Source organism: Lissotriton vulgaris, chromosome 2_1 (assembly GCF_964263255.1).
Source record: "Lissotriton vulgaris chromosome 2_1, aLisVul1.2, whole genome shotgun sequence".
In the NCBI taxonomy this organism is placed as follows: Eukaryota; Metazoa; Chordata; class Amphibia; order Caudata; family Salamandridae; genus Lissotriton; species Lissotriton vulgaris.
The window spans coordinates 392,109,273-392,124,197 of record NC_141687.1 but is presented as its reverse complement, the minus strand read 5'-3'; the positions used below and the strand labels follow the sequence as shown (position 1 = coordinate 392,124,197).

Genomic DNA, 14,925 nt, shown 5'->3' with positions numbered 1-14,925 from the left:
TGTTGCTCCTGGTCTACCTAGTGGACCAAGCCTGGTGATGTGATTTTGAAGTTGTAGGGCGCCTTTAAACCAGAACTGATGCTCCTGGTAAGGAAGTGGAATTTCAATGTCCTCGAAAGGAACGTATTCCGCTGGATGTTCCTCTATCTTAAAGAAATGGAACACATGTGTTGTTGGATTTGCTTAATCAATCAATCATGGAATTTGTAAGCGAGGTGTTGAAAGATAATCCATGAATAGAATACCTCTGTCAATTTAAATTCCGAAAAAAATCAGATCCTGTGAAATTCATTATAAATGAAACTATAGAAAGATCTGAAACAGAGACAGATGACAGTGATGACGAAGCTGAATTGAGGAGAAGTTCGAGAAAACAAACTTGGAGAGTGGAGCAAAACACTACTGAACCTGAAATAAAAAGAGTAAGAAAAGGAGATAATTGGCCTAAAGAAATTGATGGCCTGAAAATTAAACTGGTTAAAGCAAAGTACAAAAGGATCAAGTAAATGAAATACCCAGTCAAAAAGAGTTGTTGGGAAAGAAAATAGAAGTTATGCAAAGGCCAAAAAGAGTGATGAGTCCAAATTACCTGAGTTGACCTACATGGTGCTGCCTCTAATAAGAGAAGTAAACAGCAGCCAAGAGAACTTGCATAGCCAAGGTGTTGAAAGTGAGTAAACTAACATAATGAAAGGAAAAGGATTTCCAAGTGTAACAGTGAAAAGAAAGATATATATATATATATCCAAACGAAAGCTGTAATTGAATTCGGAAGAATATTGTAAGTGAAAACAAGGTTAAAAAGAGACAATTAAAAGTAAAAATGATTGAGATATTTGCTGTGTAAAAAGTAAAATGGCTACTAATGAAGTGACTAAATCCAAATGCTCTATTTTTAGAAAATGGTGTAGAATGTGGTTAATTTGTACTGGAATATTGATGTTGATCTGGTTAATTCTTACTATTATCATTCCTTTTACTCCTGATATTGAAAGACTGAAAACAAATGAGAGTTTGAAAGATAAAAATGAGGATTCTAAAAACGAGAAATTACATATATATAGACCTGAAATTCATCAAGATAATTCGCTCAGCGACTTTCCTAGGAACACCTTTTCAAAATCATTGTCTGAATATGTGAGGACGATGGATGCCAGCGATTGTTATGTCTGTGTAAAGCTGTGTGCATCTGTGTCAGAAGGCATGACCTACCACCATTTACCGTTAACGTATGGAGTGGCCTGTAGTGTTATGTCAAGTCTATTTTATAGATCTGGAAAATCAGAATATTATTATTCTGACTCCGATGATGTATTTGCGAAATTGAAAATTGTAGCAGAACTAATCAAATTAAGCCTGCTAAAGTTTTTGGAGAATATTTCTTAGAAACACAAGAATTGACACATGATTATGCTTTTCAACAAAATTTGACTTGTAAAATGAGAAATGAAGAAAAACCTTTTCTGAATATGGTAGAGGAAAGGAGACAACAATATAAGAAGAGAAAAAGTCAAACAGACTAAATCTACAAAATGGGTATTTTCAGATGATAATATTGAAGGACATAATGTAAATGTGGCTATAAGTATAGATACACCAATGTTAGGGAAATTATGTATTCAAAGAGATAGCACTGTGTATGACAATTACTTTGTGGGTGCTAGTCAATGTGAAGATACATATGTTATCAAAGGGGGATGGGGATTTAAAGGTGGAAATGACCCAGATTTTCCAGGAATGTATTTTCTTTGCGGGAACAAAGCTTATTATAGGTTACCTGACCACTGGTATGGCTCATGCAATAATGAATTAGTCTTTCCAAAAACGTTTCATGTTGACAGAGGTACGAATGGGATTCATGAAATAGGCAAACCCCTAAGTTGTAGAGAAAGTGTAATCAAAATAATAGGTGATGTTTTTGGAGCACTAATACCAGCAGTAGGCATATCATTTAATGCAAACCGAATTAGAAAATTGTCAACAATAGTAGACAGATTGTCAACAGACACAGCAGGAGGATTTTTAATGGTTAACATTGAAATGTTTGCCATGAGAAGTATGGTAATGCAAAATCGACTTGCTTTGGATATAATTTTGGCAAAAGAAGGAAGAGTCTGTGGAATTTTAAAGGTGCAACACTGTTGTGCATACATTCCTGATAAAAGTCAGAACATTGAGAGATACATTACAAATATTACACAATTGCATAAAGAAATAGAAGCATGAGAAGTCGAAGGTGTTCTTGAGAAACTTGGTAGAAGTTTATCAGCAGTTAGAAATTGGTTTTATGAAATAAGTAGATCTATTTTGGATAAAACATAAATACCAGTACCTATAATAATAATAGTGATCTTAGTTTTGAGATTAAGTTGTCAATGTAGGCAGAGAAGAAACGTCAAAAGGTCCTTGAAGGAAAAGATTGAAGAAAAACAAGACCGGGAAAGAGAAAAAGGTGATATTGAGATGGAACAATTTAAAGAAAAGTTTTATCAAGATAGTAAGAAGTTAGAAGACACAGAAATGTACTAATTAAAAGAATTTGAAACATGTTGAGATAAAAAAATTCTACATTTGGGGAGGTATCTGGTAATAAAATCACCAAAGGGGAAGTTGATGGAGCAAGGTGGAAACAACATTTTTTGTATACCCCTTGTGAAACCAACTTTCCATAACAGTAATAAGTAGTAAACGTCTGGTTTTGAAATTAATCAACATAGAATAGAATGCAAATACACATGGAATACTAATTTGCATGGGACTGCCAAACATAATTCACTAATTTGTTGTATATTGTGTCATAAAGAGTACGCATTTGTTGTAATCTATTTGAGAATTGCATGAATGTGCTTTAGTCTATTTGTGGCATAAATCATGAAGATTGGGAAGTCAAATCACGCATATGTGTCGCTTTAAGCTAGGTAAATACTAACCGAGATATCATTAGAAAGGGGGGTAAACAGAAAGGGCATTATTTCGTAAATGTACATTTATTTGTGTTCTGTAATAGTTCCTAAATTGAGGCCTATGTGAGCCAACAAAGATGGATGCAGACTAAAATTCCAAGATGGCAGTAGAAGTGTGCATGCGCCAGATCGGAGATGCGAGCTGCCTGTGACTGAGCAAAATGGGTCAAGGACAGCGTGGCCTACTTCATGGGGCCCAAGCCAAATTTGTTGAAGTCAGCAAGTTGATTCATGGGAATAGAACATCGAATAACAATTTAAAGGACACTTCGAAGGAAGTAAAAGTCTGAACAATGGCACCCCTATTTTTTGTGACAGAAGGATGACTCCGCACATATTAAACAGTAAAACGATGAGGTGATGCTCATCCAACTCTAAATTGACCAATCACAGACATTCTAGGACTTAGGAGTTACAAATTTAGATAGATAAGTTAGTGAAAAAGGGTATAAAAGAGGACATTTGGGACATTGAAAAGAGCTCCCTTTTTGACCTGATCTTTGCACCCCGAGATGCTGTCGGTCTGCTCAATTTTTCCTATGGTGCAGGGACTTTGAAATTTTTTCTGAACTTTAACTTTTGAATGAGTGCGTAGTCCTTTGAGAGAGACAGAGAGGTTTTCGTTGGGAATTATTTCATTCTATGCTGATGTCTGCGTTTCTATATCTGGGTAATATGTCTCTAACTTATTTTTCTAAACGGTCATTCCAATAAATGAATGTTTTAAATTGTAATCTTTCTTTCAGGATTATTAATGCATAACTGAATTATTTCCTTCTAGAAAAAAACGTAGGGATCATGCTAGGAGATTTATTCTTAAAATAAAAATTAAATAAATGGAGAATTAAGCAGGTCTTGTTGTCCTTTAGTTAACTTTTACTAGCTGATCCATTAAATAAATGAATAGTAGGGTGTTTCAAAACCTCTCTTAAAGAAAACCATGGTATCAAAAATAAAACTGCAGATGTAAATAATGTATAAAGTTTTAGTTTAGGCACTCCGCTACTGCACCGCGACTCTCCTTTTTGGATCTTCACCGAATCCTCGGAGCAGAGAAAATGTGTGAATGAATGAAAGGTAAGAGTAATGGGCCCAGTTGTGAGAAAATAGTAAGTAGCTCTGCGGGTTAAGGTGATGGTTTATGAAGAATTTTGAGCAGCGCTGCACCAGCTGCCAAAAGAAGACCCCAGACTGATCAACTGTAGATCTGGCTCCAAATTGTCTGACTTGCACAAGACAAAATTACGCAAGCTGATAGCCCGCTCCCATTACGGACCCTCAATTATAACTAGGTCGTGATTAACGTACAGAAATCATATTTGTGCCCTTTCTGTTAAAATTGGGACCACATCCAAACCTATATATTCTCGAACACCAGCAATGTATAGCGGTTATTGCTTGCCAAACCCTGCATAAACTGAACTCTACCGAAATAATAGCTTCCAAACATCTGATCAATTTGGTATTCATAGCTTTCAACAGTCCCAAGTTCGAAGAGGATAACTATTCTTGGGTATTCTGAGCCTCATATATCCAGTTGTTAGTTTGTTAAACTTTATAGTTCAATTATTCTTGGGTGTGTAGCGTACCTAAAACTCCAGTTCCAGTTATTAGGCTAGTAGAGTCATTTTGTGGTGGAGGTGAGGGGTAGGAGTCTCAACCTGGCTTGCCTGGTGGGAGGCGCCTGTAACCACAGCCCTTTTTCCTTTGCATGATGGGTAGGAGCTTTTCAAGTATCTTTTTTCAGAGCACTTACCCTCTGTTGCTGCCTGTCCAATTCACACTAAAGCCTGTGCAGTCACAAACTAGTACTGCATCCCATTGTGCCACAGTATAATTCGAATGTGACACTTTCTGGTAGATGCCCGGTTCTGCCAAACTCTAAATTATATCCCACTTTAGCATAGGTAATCTCACATTAGAAAATGTGCATCGCAGACAACAGAAAAACTGAATATACCTTTATTTTTGTTATCCAGTAAATAATGACATCAGTGACAATGAGGTTCCTTGTTGCTAAATGAAAATAGAGTACCCTGTGGATCTATCTACCCCTGCCTTGACATATAAAGCACATCTTCTGCGTACATCGTCAAAATATATCATCCATTTCTGCCAAACAATTTTTGTGTAAACTCAGTGAATGACTTCTTCGCTTGGTGGCCCTGGGCAATGTCATTAGTGTTGTGTGTAGTCTTAATTCTCAAGTCTCCGTCCTTTGAACATGTGCGATGCCATCCCCAGATGGATGCAGGTAGGAGAATTTGCACAGCAAACAGAAAAATATCTGTGAAGTAAGGCACCCACAGTCCTCCTCCATTCTAAACACATACCCCTACTTCATCAATGCAAATTATATTTACAGAGAATAGAGTTCACGGAGTATACAAAGCATGCTAGTTGCACAAAGGAAAGGGATGCATGATAACAAAGCTTAAGAAAGTGCATATTTCAATCTCACGTCTCTAAATGTAGACCCTGTTCCTCCCAACACATTGACGTTTCCAAAGACATAAAGCCCAATAATGGGGGCAAATACAAAATACTCAGATCCCCCCCACCACACATATTCAAGAAGCATTGGCAAAGCCACTAGGTCTGGTTTAGGAATGCACTGTCAAGCAAACCTAAAAATCAATGTATGTTAATGACTACCCTCCTAACTGAGCTGCTGCCAAAGAAAAATGCCATAGATTATCTAGGTATCTAAGACAGTTTAATAGCATTACAATGCCATGTGTGTTTTCCTGAAAATTCAAGCTCAGGCAGCTAGATAAACAGGCTTTTACAATGCAATAGGTCACGCATTTGTTAAAGTTTGAGCTGTTAGCATTAAAAAGTTTTTTAAAATTTGTATTTACAGTGGAGTTATTATATTTGCATATCAGGAAGAGGTGTGGCGCCGCAGCTAGGGCGACTGACTCCGGAATCTGGGGATCACGGTTCGATCCCCGGCACCGGCGGCAGATTAGCCCAGCACCATGTGACTCTGGGCAATAGCTTGCTTAATCTTCCCGATGGCCCCCAGCGCCTAGAGACCGTTACGGGTGATTTTGCGCTTTACAAATGTGGATTATTATTATATATCACTATTGCCAATGGTATAAAAAGTCAAAAAGAAAACAAAACATTGTCATTTTCTATGCCAACAGCTCTAACTTTGACAAATGCGAGAACGATTGCATTGGAAATGCAATCAGTCTTGCATTTGTTGGAGTTTTTTTTACCTAGCTATGTTGCAGGGTGCAGTACTTTATGTTGCCACATATCCTATTGAAGCCTGCAAAGTTGGAGTTATTGGCATTATACATGGCAATGTTTTTTAATTAGTCATGTTGCAGGGTGCAGTACCATATGTGGCCAAAAGGGTCCCATTGGGACCTCTTTTGGCCACATATGGTACTGCAACCTGCTGTAGATATATTACATCCACCCTACCCATAATGCATTGCATGCAAGACAGTACCACAAGTACATTCACATAGCTATGTCCATATATACAATTAGTAGCTTTGAAATGTGACAAAATGATTATTATATTAATTCTGGATGAGGTTGTACAGAAAGATCTCATGTAAATATGTGAGATGTGCTAGTGAATAAAGTAACCACGGCAAGCCTTGTTTAGGACCAATAGTGTGTTCTGCCTGCAGCCCTTTAAGAAAATAGTGCTTCAAGGCTGTAATTAACAACTAGGGAGTAACAACACATGTAACATGGGGTTGTCCTCATGGGAGGTTACAAGAAGAGACCAGGCGGTACTAAGGAGGGACTACAAATAATATTGACCAATGAAAATCCACCATTTACAAAGAACAGGGACAGGAACCAATTACAAAGATGGACAGAAAGTGGGTGGAGATTTATGCCCATATCCTGAATATAGTATGTCTCAAAGAGACAGCCCAAGCACTGCCTAGCCGAGGCCTAAAAAAAAACATGATCACAGGTGTGTAGAGGGCAACCACTTAAAAAATAAAATGTAAGTACACTTTTGCCAAATCAAAACATGTACTCCTGGCTCCCAACATGTGGCGGAGCCAAAGCTCTTCTCCTGGTGCTTCTCATAAAATAGTCTGACAGCTCTGCTCTTAAGCCAAGGCATAAAAACATGGTCAGAGCAAACTCAACCATGAAGTCAAAGTACTTTAAAAATCTTTGTGCAACCTGAAGATGCATATACTTTCTAAAATCTACGGATACTGCCTTGGCCAACTGCCTGTGCACAGATGCCCTCGGAGGAGGCAATTCTTTCAGAGTAGCATAACAAAGTTCAGAGAATATTCTTAGCGGGAACAGTAGACATTGTACCCTGATGTCTATTTTTTGGGGTACCATGAAAAATGAATAGCATGTTTGTAATCCAGAAAATATTTTATATTTTGTGTGAAAAAGCTATATACTAATTGCAACATTGTGGACATTCTTCCCACCATCTGAAGGTGGATAGAGGAAAACTGTAGAAAGATGATTCAGGTGGAAGTCTGAAAGAAACTGTTAGAAACAAGGCATAAATTGGGAAAATCAACGTTATCCTATAACACATAGGATAGGTTTCCTTGGATAATATGGATTGTACCCATTTATCAAATCACACAGAGATGACTACTATAAGGAAGGCCATCTTCCATGTTACAAGTGTAATGTCAGTGGATAACAAAATGATATACTATGATAATACAAACCTTATACTCCTGCCTCCAAATGCTATACAGATTCACCGAACAGCAGTTTAGGCCAGAGTCTAGGAATGTATGCTCAAGTCAAATGACAGAGGAATCCTTGCCAAGAATTTGGAAAAAAAACAAGAAAAGTACATACCAGCGTGTGTTCCATAGCTTGAATATTTACTGTTCAAACCACTACCACCTGTAGTGGAGGAAGGACTGGTGTGAGAGGGGGGGCATATTACTAAGTGGGTAATAATGCACGCACTTCGGCATCCTAGCACTTTTCCCTTTACTTTCAAAATTGATCCTATTCCAGCATCTCTTTGTGGGTTGTCCTACTTTTGGAAAGGAAAAGCCGACATCAAGTGGAAGTGTACGATATAGTATACCAGGTTACAGCTGATCTAGCAGGAACTCTGCACATGAGAATCTAACAGTGTCACAGATATTAAAGGCAGGTGCACAACAAAGAATAAAAAGATAGCCCTCCAGCATTTATTATGTAATACATAGTTTCCCCTGTCAACTGTGATATGCTTCCATTAGATATATAGGTCAGTTCTCCTCAATTCAAAATGGCTCAGTGAGAACTGTAGTTTAGAACACATGTTCAAGATTAGACATTCAGTAGGTACAGGAGACATACATTTTTTCTTTGGCATCAGAGCTTCCCTCCCTGAGAGGTCAACCTGTTGAAAGTTGGCTTATTGAGTAGTCTTAATAGCACCACAGATACCTTCACATGCAAAATCTGTGGCCTAATGTCACAATCAATAAATGTTTTACTAAAATAAATAGATGTACCACATATGAAGCCTCCCAAGTCACATTACAAAGTGTTACAAAAAAATATTGCAGACTGCGGTATAACATTTAGAAAACTAATCCAAGTGGGGTGGTGGTTCATTAGGCACTGGGAATATCAGCTTTTTTCTTAGAGTGAATGCTGGCTGTGGCATCTGTTTCATCATCCCAGAGCTATCAGCCTGTGCACTCACTTCATCATTGACTTTTAAAAGAATTGAAAGGATATCTTCATGCCTGTAGAAACAGAGAATAAGGACATTTAGTTGACGAGCAATCAAGTGAAATCAATTCAAATGGCTATATGTCCTACATGTGTTTTTAACCACTGAAGTAGAGAAATATTACTCACATCAAAACTGAAAATTCAATAAACAGAATGGGAGTGCATTATTCATTTCGACATTCAAGGAAGATTTTACGTAACCGAATGTGGATTGTCGTGTTGTATATTCACTAGATTTGTGTGAACTATCCTGCCATCTAGTTTTGGTTTCACAATATTTCAAGGCTTTTTTTTGTTCAAGATTTAGGTTTTGGTTTAGAAAACTACTCTCAGTCAGGTAGTCAAAGCCCACAATGCTTCGGCACATAGAAACCACTTTTTTTAAACACAATTTTAAGGAGTTTTGTATCAACATACCAGAACAGAATGGGATTATCACCACCTCAGTTTACAATAACAATATGATTAAGCATGGGACTGTTGCACCTTACACTCAATCACATACCAATCTTTGGTTAGCCAGGTGAAGTGTTAACAAGGTAGGGAGACCATGTTGCAGCTCAGTTACCAACAGGAGTGGGTAGTGTCACAACCCACTCAACATTAAACATGTATTCAGATGGGCAGGCATAAAAAGGCAACCCAAAAGGGACAGTGGGCCGAGGTAGGTCCACACCCCTACTAGGTCAATGATCTGGAGGGGCTTTAACGTGATTCTCACACCACTTGGTTAACATCCTGTCTCTTCCCAGGTGTGATTATACCCTCACCCTTTACCATTTTTGTCCCTTTAATTTTCCCATCAGGGAGAGAAGTTCTTATAAGCTGCCTCCTCTATGGCCGGTAGCATACCATCCAAGGCCCTTGAAAGGTCCGATGGCCTCTGGTCCCATTTAGCCTAAATGTGCAGCAGGGTACCCTCCGCATTCGCCCATTCCTTCAGCTGATGCAGCATCTGTGGTGCGTTGGGGCACACAGTGCATTCACAGCTGCGGGTAATATGAGGTTTTGCTAGCACTATGGCAAATCAGTGAAGCATGTTGTAACCTTCTTTGGTCAAGCACATAACCTATTCTAATACCTATTCTAAAAAAAACGGATGCTGATCCTTCTGGTTTTAAAAATTACCGCCCCATCTCCCTTTTACCTAAACCAGCCAAAGTTCTAGAAAAATTAGTCCAGAAGCAATTATTCAGCTATCTTGAGCTGTGCCATCTTCTACACAACTCACAGTCTGGGTTTAGATCCGGATATAGCACAGAGACTACGCTGCTGGATGCTGGAGGTTTCTGAAACCATTCGTGAATGTGTGGATACAGGTAAAGAAGCGATGCTGGTGCTTCTCGACCTGTCCGCGGCATTCAATACGGTCTCTCATGCTATTTTGCTTGAGAGACTACTCAGCCTCGAGATTCAGGGTACCCCTCTATCCTGGATCAGAACTTTTCGAAATGGTCACACTCAACATGTCTCCCTTCAGCCATTTGTTTCCGAGCAGAAACCTCTGAACTGTGGAGTCCCTTAGGGCTCCGCGTTGAGCAACCTATTCTTTAATATATATCTCTCTCCTCTGGCCTCAGTGGTAGAATCTTGTGGTGTCAGAGTGATTTCCTATGCTGACGACACACAATTGGTGTTCTCATTTAGGGATCACGCTAGAGCAACCTTCTTAAATTTCAGACGCTACTTGTGCAACATCGCCACCTGGATTAAACTAAACACGCTTAGGCTCAACTCTGATAAAACCGAGGTGTTGTTCTTTAATCAAAAAAAATCTCCTCCGCCCCTTTTATGGTGGCCATCAGAGTTGATCCCCCCTCCGGAACCTGTGGACTCAGCCAGGAATCTTGGATTCCGGTTTAACAAGTTATCATGTAAATCGATCAGGTTTCCTCGGCCTGTTTCGGTAAATTGCACATGATTAGCATAATTCTCCTTTTTCTCCCTCAGGAATCTCGCCGGACCATTGTTCATACCCTGATCACCTCACATCTGGACTATGCTAATAAGTCTGTACGCTAGGGATCCTGCTTACCTGATCAAATGCTTACAGATTGTTCAGAACACCGCGTCCAGGTTGATCTATAACAGTCCATACCGCCACTCGATCTCTCCCTACCTGAAGAAGCTCCACTGGCTTCCCGTGACCAGGTGCATTCAGTTTAAGTCACTGGTTTTGTCTTTTAGAGCAGTGTTTCCCAAACTGGGGTCCGCGGACCCCCAGGGGTCCGTGACATATGCCCCGGGGGTCCGTAGGCAACAGTTTTAAAAGCACAGAAATGTTTCTAGTATAATTAGCAGCTTTCCAGCAACAATAAGTGTCAAGATCAAGGCAGTGATTAATGTACCTGCTGGAGCGTGAGGAGAATTATGTTTAGTGGCAGCTTTAACTTAACTAATGTAGCACAGAGGGTTAATGTGTCTACTGCAAAGAACGTGTAACATGCATTTTAAAACGCAGTATTTTATGTGCATAGGTTCGTGGTTACTGCTTTTGTCACAAAGATTCTTTTGTTACTGTTCACTTCACAAGTGCCAATTGTAATGTAGCAGAGGGACCTATAAACTGTCATCAAAGAGCTGCTTGCAAACTGAATGGTACCAGTTAGTAACTTATGTTTTCCCCAGTTATTCATTATCCTGATGCTACTAAAATGGTTTATTTGGGTGGGAATACATTTTTAATGTTAAAGTAAGTGCTAGCCACAGTGTTATGTTCTGAATCCTGTGTTTGTGCTTTTCCAGACCAAGCACTCTTTAAACATTTTATATACACACTGATTTACATGTATGATTCAATGTCTCTACATGTGTGTGATGTAAAGTGCTCTCGCATCCTACAATGATATGAGAGATGCTATAAAACAAATGAAATGCATGTGACAGAGGGGCTATTACTTCAATATAAAATACTAAGGGCCAGATGTATGATCCGTTTTTATATGTGCGAACGGGTTCGCGAACCCGTTTGCGCATGCAAAACCTATTGGGCCATGTACATTGCCTATTTCGCGGGTCGCAATTTGTTTGCGACTCGTTAAATACGTTTTGCAACTTGCTATTTGGAAGGAGCATTTCCTTCTAAATAGCAAGTCTCAAAACCATGTACAAATGTTTTGCGGTCGCAAAACATTCGCAATTACCACCTACTTCAAGTAGATGGTAATGCATTTGCAAAAAGAAAGGGGTCCTCAGGGACCCCCTTCCCTTTTGCAAATACCTTCAAAATTATTTAAGGACAGGCAGTGGTCCCAGGGATCTCTGCCTGCCCTTAGAAAATGAAACGAAAATGTTTAATTTCCTTTTTCTTTAAATGCATGGTAAATGGGCTACATTTTCTTTTTAAAACTGCTTTATTCAAAAGCAGTCTCAGACATGGTGGCCTGCAGAGCCCAGCAGGCCACCATACCTTGGAGGGCTGGCATTCCCAATGGGCTCGCAAATTCCGAGAGGCTCATTAATATTAATGAACCTCACAATTTGCGACCCCATTGGGAATCCCAAACCGTGATAAACACACTGTTGTACATTTCATTTAGCGACTCACAATTTGCCACTTGCCATGTGTCGCCGATTGCGAGGCGCTAAATGAAGTGATCGTACATCTGGCCCCAAAATCCTTAGTACTTTGACTATTTGTTTTGTATGCACACGTGTGTATTTTTTTCGAATTACTGTTTTAATATTTGAAATTTAACCCATACAAATTGCTTGGGGGTCCCCGGCTTCAATGGGGGTCCTCAGGAGTCAAAAGTTTGGGAACCACTGTTTTAGAGCATTGCAGGGTCAGGGCCAAGCCTACCTTAGAGCTCGAATAAAGCATGCTCAGTCTAACCGCTCACTCAGATCAAACCATCTTTGCCTCTTGGTGACTCCCCGTTTTCACAGCTCCAGTATGGGTGGCAGAGCTTTCGCAGTGATCACGGCCAAACCTTGGAACAGCCTGCCATTGTCCTTGCGGATGGCTGAATCTGAATCTATTTTCCGCCATGACTTGAAGACCTGGCTGTTTTCTAACTCTTAGCACTCTAGGAGTACCCGCATCTATCGCCTGTTCTAGCACCGGGACATCCCCATTGGGGGTAGCTGTGCGCTTTACAAGCTTCAAAAATAAATAATCCCCAGTAGGTACTCTGCTGAAGAGCACTGGATATCCCTTTCTGTCACAAGTGCATTGTTTCTGCCACTTTCTCCCAGTATCTCCCTAAGCCAGAGAAATCCCATATCATGTGATGAAATTCATCACCTGGGCATAAGCGTCTATGGCATGTAGTCTTTGTTCCTGTGTATATTCTGTTAGTTCCCTTGGGTGTTAAGTAGGCCCTGTGTATGCAGTACTGCTAAATAAGGTGGAATCTGGCATTTCTAGAGATTTTAAGAGCATTCTGTAGAATTCTCCCCCACTCTTCCTCGTTGATCTCCCTGTGAATATCAGTTGCCCACGCTAATCTAAGACTGTCCAGCTTACACTGTTTCAGAAAGCATCGACCTGCCCATAAGAGTAAGTGCTTTGGCTTTCCCACTGGTAGTGCATATCATTTGAAGCCCCTTGTGCTCCCCTCCACGCCTGTTAAAAAATGCTCGTTGTGTCACACTATAAAGGAGAAAGTGACCCCTCTGGTACATCATAATCTTCCCCAAGTTCGCCAAAGCCCTTCAAGTAGCACTCCTGATACAAGTCACTCCTGGCTTCCACTCCTAATTCAACCCAACACACAATAGGCAAAAAGGTACTGCAGTGAGAGTCAGCCTGCATATGGTTTCTTGGGGTGTGTCCTGAGGAGCACACTATGTCAGCTATAATGGAGCACTCAGGTCTGTTTAGTTTTATCCCTAACCCTTCTTCGGGATGTCAGTAAAATCGCAAGGATGTCAGTGAGGTTTGGTGTGTCCGGGCGTGCTTCCCTACTATGTTTGAGGGAAAAGTTTACTTACTTAGTAACCCACTGCCACAGTGTGACCAAATAGTACAGTACGAAATCAAGAGCCGCCATTCCCCTCTGCTGTGTTGACAGCCACACTTCGTCTGCCCTAGAAAGTTGAGGCCCCAAATATTTTATGGTGTCAGTCTCCCAAGTCAGACCAGACCTTGATGTTGGTGTACCCATAAGTAGTCCCCATTCGCATTCCAGGAAAGCCCTCGTTTTGCTCCAGTTCACCTTTAGGCCTGATACTCAAATTCATGCAGCATCTCAGTTTCCCCCTCTATTTCGGTCTCATATGTAAAGCATTGCGTCATCTATGTAAAGGGAAATATAGTGCATCTTCCTTCCCACCTCAACTTCCCTAAACGTCATACAACTTCTACACATCTCAGCCAACGGCTCCACGGCTATGGAAAAAAGAGGATGGACAATGGTTATCCCTGTCTGGTGCCCCTTTTGACTGTGTGTTCCCTGGAATTGGTCCTACCTGTGTGCATGCTAGCTGCTGGGTTAGTATTAAGTAGCTGAATCAATTGTATGAAACCTTCCCCTAGTCCCAGCTTTCGCATTGTAGCATACAGAAAGCCCTGGCGCAAGGTATCAAATGCTTTTTCTATATCATTGGAATGTAAAAAGCAGAGTGATCCAGTTTCATAATTTCACACCCGTCACAATCTCAGACGTTCAAAACCTTCTGGAGAAAGCCAGGTCAGGTTCACCAATGGATCCATGCCCTCCTTCAGTACTGAAACTAGGACCTGAACCAGTCACATTTACTTTAACAACTATTATAAATGCTATGTTTGGAGAAGGCTACTTCCCCAAAGCATGGAAATCTGCATCTGTTCTTCCCCTTTTGAAAAAAACAATCTTGGATCCCAATGATTCAAATAACTTCAGACCCATATCTAGGCTTCCTCTCCCTGCTAAAATTTCTGAAAAAATAATGAACACCCAACTCAGTCGGTTCTTGGAAGAAGGTCAGGTGCTGGACCCTACATAGTATGGCTTCCGGCGGGGGAGGGAGGGGGAAGGGGGATACATAGCACTGAGTTCGCTCTCCTCAAATCTACTGAAGAAATCAGGTCTATACTGAATCAAGGAGGAAAAGCAGCCATGATCATGCGTGACCTCTCCACGGCCTTTGACACGGTCCATCATGTGTTATTGATGGACCGGCTGCAAGAGAGTGGAGTAAAAGGGACAGCCTGGAAACTTATCAAGTAATTCTTTGCCAAAAGAGTACAGACTGTCACCCTGGGAGACTTTAGTGCCAAATCCTTAAATCCTTCTCTCTTCCTTGTGGAGTCCCCCAGGGGTCATCCATGAGTCCGACT

The 14,925-nt window shown here is 40.4% G+C and overlaps 1 protein-coding gene across 2 annotated transcripts in view; it reads right to left on the bottom strand.

The window, feature by feature from the left end:
- Positions 1–8,106: 8,106 nt before the first annotated feature.
- CASP10 (caspase 10) overlaps positions 8,107–14,925 on the bottom strand; it is a 163,541-nt gene continuing 156,722 nt past the window's right edge. For both annotated transcript variants that reach the window (XM_086955243.1, XM_086955241.1), the window contains exon 10: positions 8,107–8,674. In XM_086955243.1, coding sequence (XP_086811369.1) covers positions 8,515–8,674 — 160 coding nt within the window. In that variant the 3' untranslated portion in view covers positions 8,107–8,514. The remainder of the gene's footprint in view (positions 8,675–14,925) is intronic.